The 18,980-nt window shown below is 41.1% G+C and overlaps 1 protein-coding gene across 1 annotated transcript in view; it reads left to right on the top strand.

The window, feature by feature from the left end:
- LOC126412536 (nose resistant to fluoxetine protein 6-like) overlaps positions 1 to 18,415 on the top strand; it is a 331,497-nt gene extending 313,082 nt beyond the window's left edge. The window contains exons 12-15 of the mRNA XM_050082181.1: positions 1,459 to 1,648; positions 12,571 to 12,713; positions 17,903 to 18,008; positions 18,135 to 18,415. Coding sequence (XP_049938138.1) covers positions 1,459 to 1,648; positions 12,571 to 12,713; positions 17,903 to 18,008; positions 18,135 to 18,178 — 483 coding nt within the window. The 3' untranslated portion in view covers positions 18,179 to 18,415. The remainder of the gene's footprint in view (positions 1 to 1,458; positions 1,649 to 12,570; positions 12,714 to 17,902; positions 18,009 to 18,134) is intronic.
- The last annotated feature ends 565 nt before the right edge of the window (positions 18,416 to 18,980 follow it).

Genomic DNA, 18,980 nt, shown 5'->3' with positions numbered 1-18,980 from the left:
AAGAATTGACTAAAAAGATAGTTAGTGAAAAAGTAATATGATATTAATCTTCATAGGTGTTAATTTTTTTTACATATACTAAAGTTTCTTTTGGTGACAGAATAAATTAAAGTCAAATTTAGTGAATGAGTTGGATATTCCAGCAATTTATACTACAAATTCCTCAGTTCTCTGTTGTCAAAGAAGACCCATGTACCTTTCACCAGTTATTATTTTACCCTATGTAAGGCAATTGATAAGGAAAAAAAAAATCCAGGAAGCACTAGCCATAACTTTTGCAGTGAAACTGGCTTCACCTTATTTGGTCTAGTCCAATAGCTCCACTCAACCCTTTTAATGCTATTTCATTTCTGACATGAAATAATGATCTCACTTCTCATATTTCCTTGAAAAATGAAACATTGCTAAGAAATTAGCTTTTGCACTTTTTAATGGGCAGCATTCAAAATAGGTGACATCTGCCTTGCACTAAGCTTTCTCATGATAAATTATTTCTGTAAAATGTAACATTGGTAGTCTTTCTTCTAATATGCTTATGCTATCATCTATTTTACACAACTTTCACTGCTAAATGTTCAGTATCATATGGTCATCTTCTCAGATTTTTTTCACCTGCCTTTGCCGATTTGTGTAGAGCTCCATGTGGCTTGCTTTCCAGCCATCAGTTTCCCCTTCTTCAATCCTGTCATCCTCTCCCAGTTCATGTCCCCATGTCACCTTCAGTGTGTGCTGCTCAATGCTGGCTTCAGCAACTGTGCGTCACCCAGCCATCAGTTTCCCCTTCTTCAATCCTGTCATCCTCTCCCAGTTCATGTCCCCATGTCACCTTCAGTGTGTGTTGCTCAATGCTGGCTTCAGCAACTGTGCGTCACACACTTAGCCTGTGCATCTGTCGTCTCTCCCTCCCACATTCCTACCCAGCCAAACAACTATATCCCTTTGTGCTGCCAGCCGTCCACCCTGAAACCCTCTACCTGCCTCCCACCTCTCTCTCTCTCTCTCTCTCTCTCTCTCTCTCTCTCTCTCTCTCTCTCTCTCTCTACCCACCCCACATGGTACAACCCTCAACTGTGTGTGTGTGTGTGTGTGTGTGTGTGTGTGTGTGTGTGTGTGTGTAAGAAACAGGCAAGTGATGGCAGAGAGTGTCCAGAATGTAAATAGACAGGGGATGAAGGAATAATCTAAAAGGAAATAGAGCAATATGTATGTTACAAGCACATGGTAGATGAGAGTTAACAGGAGAGGTAGTTCTTATCAAAAAATTCAGAAAAATGACTTTAAAGGTGTCTGTATAGCTATACTTCATAATTTATTCAGCAACAGCATACTGCTTATGTGTGTTTTTTTAGCTGGCTGTCACACCACACCTCCAGCCCAGAATACTCATAATTGTGAATGAACATTGTAGCTATAATTTAAGGAATTTAATGACAGTGCATTTTTTAACATTGTCTGCAGGTACTTGTGGCCACAGGGTGGATTGCTGCTATTGTATTAGCCAGTTGCTCAATGCTTTTGGCTAAAAATGTTTACAAACTGAGCTATGTATACAATGTATATGAGGCAGCTACTTTCGCCGCATGGGCTCCTCTTGCCTGGAGCAGTGCCCTTTGCTGGATTATATTGGCGTGCCATTCTGGATATGCTGGTAAGAAAGATATCAATTGCAATAAAATATGAAAAAAGAGTGAATCATGAGCTAAAACTTCAACAAACCTTAGCAATTGGAAACTTAAGAGTTTTGAGCTGGTATTACACATTTTCTTTAAGAAGACCTATCATGTAATGACATCACATTTCTACAACTGATGCTCTCAGAGACCTGCTGAACACACTCTGTGCCAATATCCAGTATTAAACTGCATACCCTCCTACAGTTTCTTGAGGGGTGAGTCAATGGTGGAAGAAATTTTAATAACTGATATTTGCCAATAAGGGGAGAAGAACTGGTGGAGTACAGTTCCTTATCACCAGCATATGCCCTATGTTCTGTATAAAATGGTAAAACATTCAGAAATTGCTTGTGGAGTGACATCATCTTCAGCATAAAAAGAGAACTACAGCCAACATATATTATAACAATGACTGACATGAATACAGTTAAACGTAAAATGCTTGTTACACAAGCTACAGAAATGCCACCAATAAGAAAAGCTTTTGTAACATCACATGAAAAATAATAAAAAGAAAATCTAATGACAGCCTCAGCAACAATATATGAGGGCCCACTGAAAAATAGTGCCTCAAAATTTTTTATTCTGTTCTCAAATCAGTTGAGTTGTTACGCATGATGCATATTACTTGCTCAACTTTTCCTACTTCGTTGACGCAAGTTGCAACCCTCTGCCACTAGATGGCACTGCATTGTAGCATGTAACATGCTGGTCTGTAACATAATTATGTCCATGTGTGAGAAGCATTGTGCAGTAATAGAGTTACTTATGGCTTAAAACATGCCTCCAATTGAAATCCATATAAGAATGACAGCTGTTTATGGTGTTATTCCTTAGCATGATTCTGGCAGGTGATAAAAGCTGGGTTTAACTTTTTGTCCCAAAAAGAGAGCATCAATGGGATACCGCCATGAAGGGTCACAGACACTGAAGCACTACAATAAACTCTGCAAGGTACTGCAAGATCCTCAGAAAACTGAAAGCACCAATTCAAAGAGCTCGTTCACACACTGAGCACCCTCTCCTTCAGCATCACAATGCCAGACCACACACAAATGTTGTGACATCTACAACAATTTAGTGCCTTGGATTCACTGTCATCTTCCACACAGTACCAACTTGACGCCATCTGATATTCATCTGTTTCCAAGTTTAAAAGAACAACTTTGAGGACTTCACTTTGATAGTGATGAAGTGTGCAAGCAGAGGTGAGTTGTGGTTCCATCAAATAAGTCAAACATTCTTCAGTGACAGCATCAACAAACTGATCTCTCATTGGGAGAGATGCATTTGATGCCAGACATGAAGAGTTTTCACGTAAAAAATTTGGAGATATTACTTTCCCGCACACAGTCATACATGTAAAATATATTGAAATAGATGTTATTGTGCAGCAGATTTGGTCTCTTAGCAAAGACAAATTAAAATATTTCTCACAACATCTGAAAAAATGTATCACAAAAACTGCTCACTGCTGAAGTGAAAATGAACAGCAAATTGTCATTTGCGATTGTTTTGGCCAGGAGAAAGCAGTTGGCACACTATTTGCAGTCAGCCATCACCATACTGTATAGTGGAGTACTCTTCTCAAAACACAACCATTTAGAAGACAGAGAAAGCATGAAGTGAGTGCCTTTACACCGTACTGCCACGTCGCCAAGCAGCATCAACCACATTTAATAGAAGCATAAGATGTAATGCCTATTCCACATATTGGTTCAAATTATGTGACTTCTGATAAGTGTAAAAGGTTACTGGATCTCCACAAATCATGATTATACCACATCTCTAGCCAATGCAGTGTGCTATGATTGGTAAAATGACCATAGCTGTGGAATGACACTGCCCTGAATACCAGTAGCACACACATTTGATTCAACTCAAAAAGTTGGCACTCAAGAAACACTGCTTGACACCTGGATACACAAAGATTGTTGACCAAATGGAAGTACTGACACAGACATCCAACTTTTGGGATCGAGTAAAGAAGGCTATTGGAATTAAAAAATAGCAGAAAACCTTATTAAAGCCCATCCCACAGGGAATAAGATTTGCCATAAGTCTGTTAGGTGGCACCAGTTAGTGGGGATAGTGGACTTGCAAGCTGGAGCTTTCACATGGGGTAACATGCAACATGGCAGAGTGGCAGACTTGCTATACTGCGTGAATGGCGATGCATGCAAGCCGGCTGCTCTGAAATCATTCCCAAACAATTCCAAATAAACTATTTGGTTAAAATATTTGATTGCTCGTAACTCTTAGCCTCATTAACCAGCTTCAGTATGAACTGCCTAGCATTTCGTTAATGGTCATACTTACTGTGAAATTATGAAATTAAGTAACCCACCACATAAAATTCTAATACAATGAAAAATTTTAAGATGCTATGAGTTTACGTTTGGCCCATTTAAGTCATACATTGCTGCTTATGAAATGTATGTTAAATTTTGCTTTATTCCCCAAGCTCAAAGGAGTGGATTGTATGTAGTACACTCACTTCTGCACATGGGTACAAATAATATGCTATTCATAACATCCATTGTATCTCACATACAACTCCTGATATCAAAACAAGTTTCTGGGAAAAGATAACATACAAAGAGGAAAGTATTTTACCACATGTTTCATATGTGATACTTCAAACAATGGAAATTCCACACTGGAATATCAACAATGTAGGAAAAGACAGTTTGCCACTTACTCTAAAGATGAAATGTTAAGTTGCAGACAGGCACACTTACACATAAGCTCTTGGCTACAGCCTTCATCAGAGAAAGATAGAGAAACACACAAGCAAGCATAACTCATGCGCAAATGACTGCCAACTCCGGCATCTCAGACCAGAATGCCCTGAATTCTGGCCCGAGATGCCGGAGTTGGCAGTCCTGTGTGTGTGAAGTGTGTGCGCTTGTGTGAATAAATGGTATGTTTCTCTTTCTTTTTTGACGAAGGCTGTGGCCAAAAGCTTATATGGAAGTGTCTTTTAATTGTGCCTGTCTGCAACGTAACATATCATCTTTTCAGTAAGTAAAATACAACTTTTCGTACGTATATGAAACTTCCTTATCTATCACAATACACAAGTACCTACAGATTTTTTCAGTGGCATAATGTAATTTTTTGGGGCCACAACAGCTGCTGAAACCATAGTTACTGAGTTTGCATTAACATAAGTGAGGATCTTACATGTTTATTTTATGTAAGAAATATGTACACTCAAGCATAGTATAACAAAACAAAATGTCAGCAAATGTTGAAATATATTGTGAAATACTGTTACTGGGCTACTCTGTTGTTACAGAAAGCATCTTTGAATTCAGCTAACAATCACTTTTGTAAAGTTAGCATGGGTTTTACTCTGTACTGATCTCCATCCTGTATTAGTCTTCCATAATGCACTAAAAACAGTCAGAACCAAACTATACTGAAACACAGCTGAAGTAAAAGCATTAAATGCTAAATATTTTTTTACAAAACTACATCAGCTTAATGGTCTACATCAGCTCAACCTTCACATGTATGTGAAGTGCAGAATACACAGGTACTGCACTGGAAGTCTTGCTTCTGACAGGTTAAAACTGTGCCAGACTGAGACTCAAACTCGGGACCTACGGTACCGTATTTACTCGAATCTAAGCCGCACTCGAATCTAAGCCGCACCTGAAAAATGAGACTCGAAATCAAGGAAAAAAATTTTTCCCGAATCTAAGCCGCACCTGAAATTTGAGACTCAAAATTCAAGAGGAGAGAAAAGTTTTAGGCCGCACCTCCAAATCGAAACAAAGTTGGTCCATTTTAATATGAGACACAATTTAGGTCGAATGAATGACGATACAGCTACAGTAGTATGGTTCGAGTCATAAGCTTAGTAGTTAAGCTTTACCAGGTAGCCATTGCTATGCGTCAGGCGCTCCGTCCGTATTTATACAGGTACCCTTCCTTTTTCACGTGCTTCGTCTGGTTTGAATGGATTGCTTATTTTTCTTTGATCTGATAAGCGCCATTTTTTGTTATAGGTGTTTACGTCACTCTAAACTGAAAATGCATTACTGTACTGTGTCGTGCATTGTTTGCCGCATTCTGATAGTGCGTGTTTACGGCCTGTTGCCGCTCGCGGCATGGCTTGCTTTTCTGCACGCTACCGCCGCTTTCAATTTTTTTTAAAAAAAAGAGAGGAATCGTCTCATTAGCGAAACCATGGCAAGAGACTGCTATTTGTTGTTACTTACACTGCTGCTTTCTTTGATAATGATCAACAAGAACCAAATAACAGACTGTGTATGATAGAAGATGTTCTGCATGAGAGTTTAGCGAAAATTTTTCCCTGTTTGAAAATCTTTGTAGACGCCTCTTTAGTACATCACATTACCTTCTGCACAGAAATTAGAGTCATCTTAGATTTAAAAATCTAGTCAATTGCCATGCTTCATTTCTGACTGTATCACTATTAGTCATAAGAATAATACGAATATAAACATGACATGATATGTATATTCTTCCGCGTCTGCTGTTGTCTCACTCTAGTTTCGTAGTTTATTAGGCAGTCAGGATTTAAATGAGATAGCAGCAAACATGAAAGAATACATCGCAGAATGTTTATATTCATATTATTCTTATGGTGAAGAGAATACTGCATGTGATTCACAATTCATGAAAGTTCCTATTAGCAACCATCTCTTCTCACAGGTAGGACAAAATTCAGAATGTAGAGTTGGCCATATTGACAAAAACCCCGAACAGTCTTGCCAGTCGGATTTTCACAGTACATTGAAATGCTGCTACATTCGAAGATGAACAATACGTAATTTGTATTTACTTCATTGGATAACGTATGAAAATGCAGTGGTCGAAACTCGGGGCGGAGAAAAAAGCTCTTCTTCCACCTTTCTTTAAATTTATTTACTGATGCAGAGGTTTTGGCGCCAGTATTTATCTTTGTGCCTGCAAAGCAAGCCTGTTTAGCGCTACATATATTCGATGGCAGAAGTTAGTTGTGGCGGCACCTACCAACATTTTTCAGAACTCCCGCTTACTTTGCACTCGGTTCTAAGCCGCAGGCGGTTTTTTGGATTACAAAAACCAGAAAAAAAGTGCGGCTTAGATTCGAGTAAATATGGTAATTCTGGAAACATCCCTGAGGCTGTGGCTAAGCCATGTCTCCGCAATATCCTTTCTTTCAGGAGTGCTAGTTCTGCAAGGTTGGCAGGAGAGCTTCTGTAAAGTTTGGAAGGTAGGAGATGAGGTACTGGCAGAAGTAAAGCTGTGAGGATGGGGTGTGAGTCGTGCTTGGGTAGCTCAGTTGGTAGAGCAATTGCCCGCATAGGCAAAGGTCCCAAGTTCGAGTCTCGGTCCGGCACACAGTTTTAATCTGCCAGGAAGTTTCATATTAGTGCACACTCCTCTGGAGAGTGAAAATCTCATTCTAAAAAGCAATCAGTTGTACAGCAGTGTTGACTGGGTGCATGTAACAGTTGAGTTATTTGTATGTCCTTGGTATGAGTGCCTCTGATTTCCATAAATCATAACAGTCACTCAAGTGTGTGAGAGAGATATGTATACAGGGTTGTATCTCTTGACACACTGTCATAAGTAGTTCTACAACTTTTCCTTGCCTTGCTGAGCTCTAGGCGCCTACAAATCAATCTTTGGTATCAGCTGCTCATTGTTTCGGGATACTTACAGTATAAATAAGGAGGAGGCTGGAGTGGGGAGGGGAGGTTAGTATGGTGGGGGTAGCAGCAGTGAAGTGCTGCAGGTTACAGGGAGGGCAGAGAGAGGAGAGGCGAGAAGGGGAGGGGGGATAGCGGAAAAGGAGGGAAATAAAAAGACTGGATATGGTGGTGGAACGACGGCTGTGTGGTGCTGGAATGGGGAACAGGGAAGGTGCTGGATGGGTGAGGAAAGTGACTAACGATGGTTGAGGCCAGGTTACAGGAATGTAGGATGTATTGCAGGGAAAGTTCCCACCTGCGCCATTCAGAAAAGCTGGTGTTGGTGGGAAGGATCCATATGGCACAGGCTGTGAAGCAGTCATTGAAATGAAGGATATCATGTTTGGCAGTGTCTTCAGCAACACAGTAGTTCACTTGTTTCTTGGCCACAGTTTGTCGATGACCATTCATACAAACAGACAGCTTGTTGATTGCCATTCCTACATAGAATGCAGCACAGTGGTTGCAGCCTAGCTTGTAGACCACACAACTGGTTTCACAGGTAGCCCTGCCTTTGATGGGATAGGTGATGTTAGTGACTGAACTGGAGTAGGTGGTGGTGGGAAGATGTATGGAACAGGCCTTGCGTCTAGGTCTATTACAGGAGTTTGAGCCATGAGGTAAGTGATTGGGAGCAGAGGTTGTGTATGGACGGACGAGTATGTTGTGTAGTTTCTGTAGACAGCGGAATACCCCTGTGGAAGGGGTACGAAGTATAGTGGACAGGACATTTCTCATTTCAGGGCATGATGAGAGGTAATAGAAACACTGGCAGAGAATGTAATTCAGTTGCTCCAGTCCTGGGTGGTACTGAGTTACAAGGGGAATGCTTCTCTGTGGCCGGATGGTGGGACTTTGGGAGGTGGTGGGAGACTGGAAAGATAAGGCAAGGAAGATTTGTTTTTGTACAAGGTTGGGAGGATATTTATGGTCAGGGAAGGCTTCAGTGAGACCCTTGGTATATTTTAAGAGGGACTGCTCATCACTGCAGATGCGATGACCACGGGTGGCAAGGTAGTACGGAAGGGGCTTTTTGGTATGGAACAGGTTGCAGCTGTCAGAGTGGAGGTATTGCAGGTGGTCAGTAGATTTGATGTGGATGGAGGTACTGATGTAGCCATCTTTGAGGTGTAGGTGAATATCTAGGAAGGTGGCTTGTTGGATTGAATAGGACCAGGTTATGCAGATGGGGGAGACGGTGTTGAGGTTCTGGAGGAATGTGGACAGGATGTCCTCACTTTCGATGCAGATAGTACCCACTAATTCCACCATCCAGTTTTGTCTGCCATCCCCGTTCTTCATCTTAACTACCTTCAGACCCGCACCCAAAGTAATATATATTTTTTATTATTATTTATTCTTTACTTTGATCCTTGTGACTTCTCACCAATTTTAGTGAATTTTTGCCTTTTGCTCTTGTTGACTCCCTCAGATTTCATTTTGTTTCCCCCTTTTGCATCCATTTCATCCTTTTCATGAATTTTCACATGCATCTGGGGGTATTTTTGCAAAATTTTTCAGACTTAATTCTATATTATTTACATAATTTTTTGCATTTTTCCACCGCCATGGATCCTTGCTCCTTCCATCTGTGTCAATACAGAAAAGTTTCCTTATCCCTAGCCAGATACCAGTCCCACTTATTGTTCGTGCATTGTTGCTTGGCTCATGGAATCCCCCCCTAATGGTCTTACCATCAAATTAGCCATCTCTGGCTGCCACCCGTGCTTCCACAATGATCTCCACCTGTTCAGATTCCGCCAATCCTTAGCCCTCACCAACATAGTCCTGCAAAACCATGTCAACCAAGCCCAAACCTCCTTGCAGTACATTCTCTCCATCCAAAAAATTCTCCTATTATGCAATCACAAATTCCTGTAACACATAACACACACTGGAACTCTTGTTGTCTTGAGCAACATGCACAATGCCACTTCAAAAAGCTCTCCATCCTACTCACTTCTTATTCCAGCCTTGGAGTACAACCTCCCCCCATCCCCTCATAGCTGACAAACCCTGTCTTGCAGCCTTACTACACTTGCCCCACCATCCAAAACTCCTTCCCACCACCACACAGAACCCAGAACTTAAACAGACCCACAACACAGTCATGAACTTTTCCTCCAAAAGCCTTGGCCCCACAGAAATATCAGTTCTTTCCAAAGGCCTCACCTTTTGCCCCACTCACAAATTCAATCATGCAGGACTTCTTAAAGAGCTTATCTCCTTCTCCCAGTCCCTACAGTGGAAACACTTTTTCTCCGCCAACCCTACCAATCAGACTCAACCAAAGACCAATATTGAACCTTTCCTGACTCAGTTCACTCCTCCATCCAACCATGATCCACCCCCACTGCCCCCAAACCACCCCCTGTCAACTTTGCAGAATTTCTTAACCTCGAACCTTGCCTCACAATCATTCCCCAAATCCCTCAACATGCAAACTGACCTTACATCCACAGAAAGCACCACAGCCCACCATCTAAAAACTGATCCCGACCTTATAATCCTACCTGCGGACAAAGGCTCCACCACTGTTGTTTTGAACTGCAATGATTACCTGGTGGAAAGACTCTGCCAGCTGTCATGTACTTCCACCTACAAACCTTGCCACAGTGACCTCAATCCAATAACCCAGCAGGCTCCCCAATTACTACTCAAATCCTTAGACCCATCCCAGAACCTCTCCCCTGAGTCCATCTCTCTACTTACCCCTACCACTCCAAGCACTCCTACCTTCTACATGCTTCCTGAAGTCCATAAACCTAACCATCCAGGAAGCCCCATTGTGCCCCTTCAACCTACCCACCTATATAAAAGATACCAACCATTTACTCCATCGACTCTCCACAGTTCCTGTCCTTTTACCACATGGTGCCCTCCTCACCCCCAACTGCTTCTACTTTGAAGGCATTACCTACAAACAAATCCGGGGTACAGCTATGGGCACTCCCATGGCGCCATCCTACGCCACCCTATTCACGGGCCATCTAGACAAATGCTTCCTAAAAACCCAGAATCCTAAATCCCTCACCTGGTTCAGATTGATTGATGACATTTTTGCTATCTGGATTGAAGGTGAGGACACCCTGTCCACATTCCTTCAGAACCTGAACAACTTCTCCCCAATTTGCTTCACCTGGCCTATTCAATCCAACAAGCCACCTTCCTAGATGTTGATCTCTATCTCAAAGAAGGCTACATCAGTACCTCTGTCCATATCAAATCTACTAACCACCAGCAATACGTACACTTTGATAGCTGCCACCCATTCCATACCAAGAAGTCCCTTCTGTACTGCCTAGCCACCCGTGGTCATCAAATCTGCAGTGACGAACAGTCCGTCTCGAGATGTATCAAGGGTCTCACTGAAGCCTTCACTGACCGTAATTATCCTCCCAACCTTGTACAAAAACAAATCTCCCTTGCCTTACCTTTCCAGTCTCCTACCACCTCCCAAAGACCCACTGTACAGCCACAGAGGAGCATTCCCCTTGTAACTCAGTACCACCCAGGACTGAAGCAACTGAATTACATTCTCCACCAGGGTTTCTATTACCTCTCACATGTCCTGAAATGAGAAATGTCCTGCCCACTATACTTCCCACCCCTTCCACAGTGGTATTCCGCCGTCCACCAAACCTACACAACATACTCGTCTGTCCATACATAACCCCTGCTTCCAATCCCTTACCTCATGGCTCAAACCCCTGTAGTAAACCTAGATGCAAGACCTGTCCCATACATCCTCCCACCACCACCTACTCCATTCCAGTCACTAACATCACCTATCCCATCAAAGGCAGGGCTACCTGTGAAACCAGTCATGTAGTCTACAAGCTAAGCTGCAACCACTGTGCTGCATTCTATGTAGGCATGACAATCAGCACGCTGTCTGTTCGCATGAATGGTCATCGATAAACTGTGGCCAAGAAACAAGTAGACTACCGTGTTGCTGAACACACTGCCAAACATGATATCCTTCATTTCAATGACTGCTTCATAGCCTGTGCCATATGGATCCTTCCCACCAACACCAGATTTTCTGAATGCCGCAGGTGGGAACATTTCCGTAACCCTCCTGGCCTCTACCTTCTTTAGTTACTGTCCTCACCCATCCAGCTCATTCCCTGTTCCCTTTCCAGCACCACACAGCTATCATTCCACCAACACACCGAGTCTTTTTATTTCTCTCCTTTTCCACTAATCCCCCCCACCTCTCCCCTGCCCACTGCCTAACCTACAGCACTTGACTGTCTTCCAGCCCCACCATTCTATTCCTCGCCCTCCCTGTTTCAGCCTCCTTCTTACCCCCACCCAGTCGCCACTCCCATCATACATTGGTGCCGCTGCTCACATGTGAGAGTCTTTTTGTTGTGTCTATGTGCGATTCATCTTCTCTGCCATAAGGTGAGTAGCAACTTTCCTTCTCATAATATTGTTACATTCCATCCTGGATTTTCCATTGTTTGATTATTGGCACTAATAATTTTCCATAACCTGGAAGGATGCTCGTGCATAGGACCAATTAACATAAACTTGGAAAAAGTAGACGCTAACAACCATAATTTTATTTAATAATTTTTTTTTAGCTACCAGTTTCAGTGCCTCATTGGCACCATTTGCAAGCCTCTATGTACAAAACCAGTCATCTAGTTGTTATCCTATTATATAGACCACTATATCCAACTGGTTTCCCTAGACTTTTACACAAAATCGAATTACAGGATTAACAAAAAGTTCCAAGGTACTTCCTACAGTAATTTTAAAGTTGGCCAACATGCAAGCCTCTTTTTTAATGACAGACAATGCCTAGATGAATGAAAGTTAATGACTTGTACTTTCTTCCTGAAGATTCTAATGATGTTAACATCATATTACTTATGTAAATCAACTTTTCTAAAATGGTTCTAAAATGTATCAAATATTAATGTTTGCTCTAAGGAGCTAAATTTCCAATTCCCCTTTCTTTATCGTAAGTCATACTATCCAATTTTTTTAATACTAAAATGAAAAACCAGATTATTCTGTAAGGATTTCGAATTTATTGGCATTATTTATATATTAAAAACTACAATATACATATTAATAAACAGATGTAAGTTGTCAGTAATGAAGCAGGAACATGTAATTCTCAACTGAAATTTTAGATCTGTTCTTCATACTGTTGCAATTCTGTTTTTCAGGAAAGCTGAATAATGTTTTAAGTTGGAGGCCACTTGTCATCTTAAGCCGTTTATCCTATGCACTATATATGATACAGTTCCCTGTATTTTACTACTATGTTGGAATCAACAGATCTGCCAAAGTATTTACTGTTATGTCGAGTGTAAGTAAAACCAACTACTGTACTATGTCTAATCATAATTTCTGTAGCTTCCTGAGAGTAGACCTGCTTGCTAGAAAATAAAGTCAAGGTGAGGCAGTGAGAACAAGTTATCAGAGGCTTAAACGAGGGGGCTGTGTAGTGTGGATGTGTTGAAGAGACAATTCCCATCTGCAAAGTTCAGTGAAACCAGTGCTGGAAAGTAGTATTCAGCTGGCCCATGTAGTGAAGTAGATGTCAAAATCATTTGTTATGGTGTGCAGCATGTTCAGCAACTGGAGGTCAAGTTTGTGGTTTGCCATAGTTTTGTGGTGGCCATTCATGTGGTCAGACAGTTGGTTAATTGTCATGACCACATAGCATTATATTCGGCAACTGCAGCTAAGCTGCTTTTCATGTGATTCTGCATTTTACTGAGTAGGAAATGCTTGAGGTTGAAGTGTGGTGAGTGGGTGAATGGGACTGGTCTTGTACTTGGACCGACCACAGAGTAGTGAGCCATGCAGTGCAGGATTGGAAGTGGGATAGGAATAGGTTGGGTGGGTGGCAGAACACTACTTTAAGGAATGTGGTTAGGATTTTGGGTAGAATATCACTCAACTCAGGTCTCAGAAATAGGTAGTTGAAGCCTTGGTGGAGAATGTCACTATGGTTTTCAAGGCCAGGGTGATCAGTAGAGTGCTGATCAGAGGCTCGTTAATAGGTTTACTGGTGTCAGAGGAGCAGATAATTGTATGAAAGGGTGAGAGCTGTCAAAGGAGAAATACTATTGGTGGTTGGTGTGCTTCATAAGGAGAGTTGTACTTATGGAGACATCTGAGAGATGAAAATCAACATCTAGGAAGGTGGCTCAATAAGTTGAAAAGGACCATGTGAAGTGGATTTAGGAATAGGAGTGGAGGTTGTGGAAGATAGAGCAAAGGTTGTCCATAATATGAGTACAGATTATAAAAATGAATTAGAACCAGACAACAGGTTTTTGGTGCTGACCGAATAGGAAGGATTCTTCCAGCTAGCCCATAATTAAATAAGTTGGAATAGGATGGTGCCAAGAATTACCAATAGCAGTACCATGGGTTTGGCCTTCGAAAGTGAAATAAATGTGTCAGGATGTGATTGGCTAGGAGGATTAGGAATGAGGTGGTGAGTCTGGTATCAGGACAACATTAGGGGAGGTAGTGTTCCATGGCCGTACAATTGTGAGCATGGGGGATCTAAACAATGAAAGACAGGGCCACATGTGAAAGTAGCCAGGGTATAAACGACAATAAATGTGGGCATATCAAGTAACCAACTGTCTTCTTGCATGAATGACCACCATCAAACAGTGGCAGATCGGAAACTTGACCCTCCAGTTTCTGAACATCCTGCACACCATAACACAAATGACTTCAACAGCTGCTTCACTACATGGACCATTCGAATACTTCCTTCCAGCTCAAGTTTCTCTGAACTGTGCTCCTCTGCTAATCTGTTCCCACTGCCTCACTTGCCTTTTCGCCTTTCTCCCACCACTCTTCCTCACCCCCACCCCCACCTCCAACCCCCCACTCCCCTGTGTGGGCTCTCTCTCTCTATCGCTCTCTCTTGCACCCTGCTCTGCCCTTTAACCCCTTTCCCTTCCCTCCCACTCCCATTCTCCCTCTTCAACTTTCTCACCTTTCTGCCCTCCCCTTTTCCCCCTTTAGTTTCCTTCCTCTCCTTCTACCTACATCTCATTTTGCTGTACCCTCTGAACTCTTTACATCTTGTTGTGCAGCTACAGAGTCGTCTGACGAAAGACCTGTCACTTTCCCCCCTCTTTGCATCCCTCCCTACCCACTCCCCTTCTCCACCAGCCCAGCAACTGCTTTCAGTAATCAATAATAATTGATCTTCCAGAGGCCATGGGAAGTGTGCATTTGGGTGTCTGTGTGGTTTTTGTGTATGAATGTGTGTGCTATTGCTAGAAAAAGAGCTAGTGCTCAAAACCTAGTTGGAATGCTGTTTCTGTTGTGTGTTTCTGTGCACCACCATCAGTCCACTATGAGTGAGTGGTTACATTTCCTTTACTTTAGTATTTCTCCAGTCAATTATTCCCATTATCATTTAGCAATGGTATTGAATAGTCACGTCAAATATAAGAAAGGGCACTTGTGCAGGTTTAGTAAATATACACAAGTTCATGTACACAATGCTTTAAATTAACTACTGTCACCACTTCAAGACAGTGAGTTTTGAATTAGTTCATTGCTCAACTTATGTGGGATGCACGCAAGGTTTTTTTAGATTAGGCAACTCTCCATCCAGTTCAGATAACAACAGCAGTAGGAGACCCAGAAATATAAGTGTAAGATCCAAAAGAATGCCCCCTGTAGGCAAGAGTATTAAAATATGTAACTGCTGAAGCATTCACGCCAGAGTTTGAAATGCTTTTGAAAAGCAGTGAAGCTCACATAATATGTGCAGAAAGGTGGTTGAAACCTGAAATTGATAGCAATGAGATTTTTTGGGATAATTTAAGTGGTTATTCGATGGAAAGGCTAATAGGCTAATGGGAAATGAAGATAGTGTATTTGTCATGATAGACAAATTCAAATCCATCGAGATAGAAACTGAAGGTGCATGCGAGATTGCTTCAGGGGAGGGTATAAAATGCTAATTAGGACCTTCTATCGCCCACCAGCCTCATCTCCTTATGCAATCAAACACTTTGGAAAAAAACCTCAATTTCCTATACATAAGTTCCCCAGTCATACTGTAATCATCAGTGGAGGGTTTAATCATCCGACAGTCAATTGAGAAAATTGTTAGTGGTGGGCATGATAAGACATCCAGTGAAACATTACTAAATGCCTTCTCTGAAAACTACCTAGAACAGATAGTTCATTATCCCACACACGATGGAAATATATTGTATCTAATGGCAACAAACAGACCTGACCTCTTTGACATCGTCCGCATAAAAACTGGCATCAGTGAAGGTGATGCAGTTGTGCCAACAATCATTAACAAATTACATAGGACAACTAAAACAAGCAGAAAGATATATGTGTTCAACTAGATAAAAATCAGCAGTGTAAGATCTCAATGAGGAATTTGAAACTTTCAGCACAGGGCAAGAGCATGTTGAGGAACTGTGGCTCAAATTTAAAAGAATAGTTGACTAAGCACTGGATCAACATACCCAGTAGAACAGTTCATAACGGGAGGGACCCTACATGGTATATAGTCACTGTAAAGAAACTTCTAAAGAAACAGAGGCTACTGCATAATAGGCATAAAACAAAGCATAGGACTATAGACAGAGAGATGCTGAATTACATGCATTTGGCTGTCAAGAAGGCAATGCAGCAATGCTTGAAACCTTCAGTGAGTACCGTCGCAGTATATCATCAAACGATCATTCACAAAATCCACAGAAGTTCTGGTCACATGTAATGACTGTTAGTGGTCCCAAAGTTAGTATCCTGTCCCTAGCGAATAATATAGGAACTGAAAATGAGTGTAGCAAACAAAGAAGTTGAAATGCTTCACTCCATTTTCAACTGTTCCTTTGCAAAGGAAAACCCAGGTATATTGCCCCAGTCACCCTCGAACAACTGACAAGATGAATGAAATCAGTATTAGTGTAGTGGTGTTGAGAAACAGCTGTTAAAATTGAACAAAGCTCCAGGGTCCAGTGGAATCCCTGGCATATTCATACTGAATTTGCAGCTGAGTTAGCCCCTCTTCCAACTATAGTCCATCACAAAGCCTTAAGATAAAAAACTGAGCCCAAAAGCTGAAAGAACGCAAAGGTTACCCATTTACAATAAAGGTAGTAGAAGTGATCTACAAAATTGTTGTTCAGTACCGATGAAATTAATTTGTTGTAGAATCTTAGAACATATTCTGAGCTCAAACATAGTGAGATATTTTGAACAAAATTACCTCCTCCGTGCCAACCAGCATGGATTCTGAAAACACTGATCATGCGAAGCCAACTCTCACTTTTCTCACATGACATACTCAAAGCTTTATATCTAGGCAGTCAGGTAGATGAAGTATTTCTTGATTTCCGAAAAGCATTTGACTCAGTACCACACCTACACCTATTGTCTAAAGTACATGCATATGGGTTATCAAGCAAAATTTGACTAGAGTGACGATTTTTTGGTAGGGAAGACACAGCATGTTATCTTGGATGGATAGTCATTGTCAGATGTAGAAGTAACTTCTGGTGTGCCCCAGGGAAATGTGTTGGGATCTTTGCTGTTTATGTTGTATATTAGTAACCTTGCATAAGATATTAATAGTAACCTCAGACCTTTTTTATGTTGCCGTTATCTATAGTGAAGTGCTGTCTGAAAGAAGCTGCATAAATGTTCAATTACATCTTGATAAGATTTCCATGTGGTGGAATGATTGGCAACTTGCTATAAATGTTCAGAAATGTAAAACTATGCACCTTAGAAAATAAAAAAATAATAGTATCCTGTAGTATACATAATATCAATAAGAGACAGTTTGAATGGTTAACTCACACAAATACCTGGGTGGAACATTTGTGGGAATATGAAATGGAATGATCACATAGGCTCAGTCATGAGTAAAACAGGTGGTAGACTTCGATTCATTGGTAGCCTACTGGGAAAATGCAATCAGTCTGCAAAAGAGATTGCTTACAAATCATTTGTGCAACCCACTATGGGACCCTACCACATAGTTCTAACAGGAGATATTGAACATTTACAGAGAAGAGCAGCACGAATGTTTGACCCCTGAGAGGGTATCACAAAGATGTGGATGAAACTGAAACTGGCATACTTTTGAAGATAAGATATAAAATACCCTGAGAAAGCCTATTTACAAAGTTTCAAGAGCTGGCTTTAAATGTTGATTCTAGGTATCTACTTATCACTCACATAGGGATGATGAGAACAAGAGTATATGAACTACAATACACACACATATTAGGCATTGAAACAAACATTCTTGCTTGCTCAATACATGAACAGAATCTGAAGAACCTAAGTAACTAGTACAATGGGACTTACCCTCTGCCATTCACAGTGGTGTGCATAGTATAGATGTAGATGTAGTAAGATTTAGATTTTGGTTCTCATTGTAAATATATTGAGAGATTCCTTCATTCTGCACATTTGTTATAAAGTACAAAGGCATTGTCTTCATATTTCATGGTATATTATTTATATTGATATTTGTTCCAGTTCTTCCCCCTTCAGGGACTGGCTGTAGTCATCATCTTATCTGTGATTTTCACTCTACTATTTGATTTGCCTATGCATCACGTGAAAAATATTCTTATGAGAGGCAGTAAGTACAAATTATGCAAGTATTGTCCATCATCTCAGTTATACTTTGATACTATGAAGAGTACTTCAAATTCTGATGTTGTTTGATGTAGTATTGTAAAAAAAAAAAAAAATCTTTCTGTTGCAGGCCAGAGGACAGAAAAAGAACAAACAAAGGAAAAATGTTCCTGATGAATACATCATAGCTGCATTTAAGTTCATGTCTTGCATATTAATGTTCATGATTTGACTGTACCAATTCCCTGTGATGAACTGTTTTAGAGAGAGAGAGAGAGAGAGAGAGAGAGAGAGAGAGAGAGAATATGACTATATTCCCTTGCTTTTTTATGTGAAGCATTTGTATGTAAGTTAAATCACATTTTTATAAAATAAATGACAGTGTCTACTGATGATACTGCAAAAACTCCATGGGACAGTGCCAACTTTTTTTCCTAAGTGAAAATGGTGTCAGATGTGACATGTAACAATGACTGTTGTGATCACACCAAAAAAAGAAGACATTTGAATCTGCATCCAAAATGAGCAGCATACAAGATTCCACTCAATGAGACTTTCCTACCTTCATTCTTCCTTCCACAGACAAGTGTCGATAATCAAAAAGCTGCAGCAATCTCATACAGCACCCCCCCCCCTTTCTCCCTTTTTACCCTAATAAAATAATAATGAATTTTGCTTTCTGTTTAAAATTTCTGAAGATTGGAAAAAGGATTGGCAGATGGTGGTGGTGGTGGTGGTGGTGATTGGCTTGTGGGGCACTCAATTGCATGGTCATCAGCACCCATTCAAATTCACGGTCTGTACACAGTCCAATCCAGTCACTTTCACGAATGATGATGGAACGATGAGGACAACACTAACACCCATTCTCTGGACAGATAAAATCCCCAACCCAGCCGGGATTCGAACCCAGAATCCCATAATCCATAGGTAGCAACACTAGGGACTGAGAGGCAACTGCAGATGAACTATATGA

The sequence above is a fragment of the Schistocerca serialis genome, chromosome 7 (assembly GCF_023864345.2).
Source record: "Schistocerca serialis cubense isolate TAMUIC-IGC-003099 chromosome 7, iqSchSeri2.2, whole genome shotgun sequence".
NCBI lineage: Eukaryota > Metazoa > Arthropoda > Insecta > Orthoptera > Acrididae > Schistocerca > Schistocerca serialis.
The sequence above is the reverse complement of the archived record's forward strand: the minus strand, read 5'-3'. Positions and strand labels throughout refer to the sequence as shown.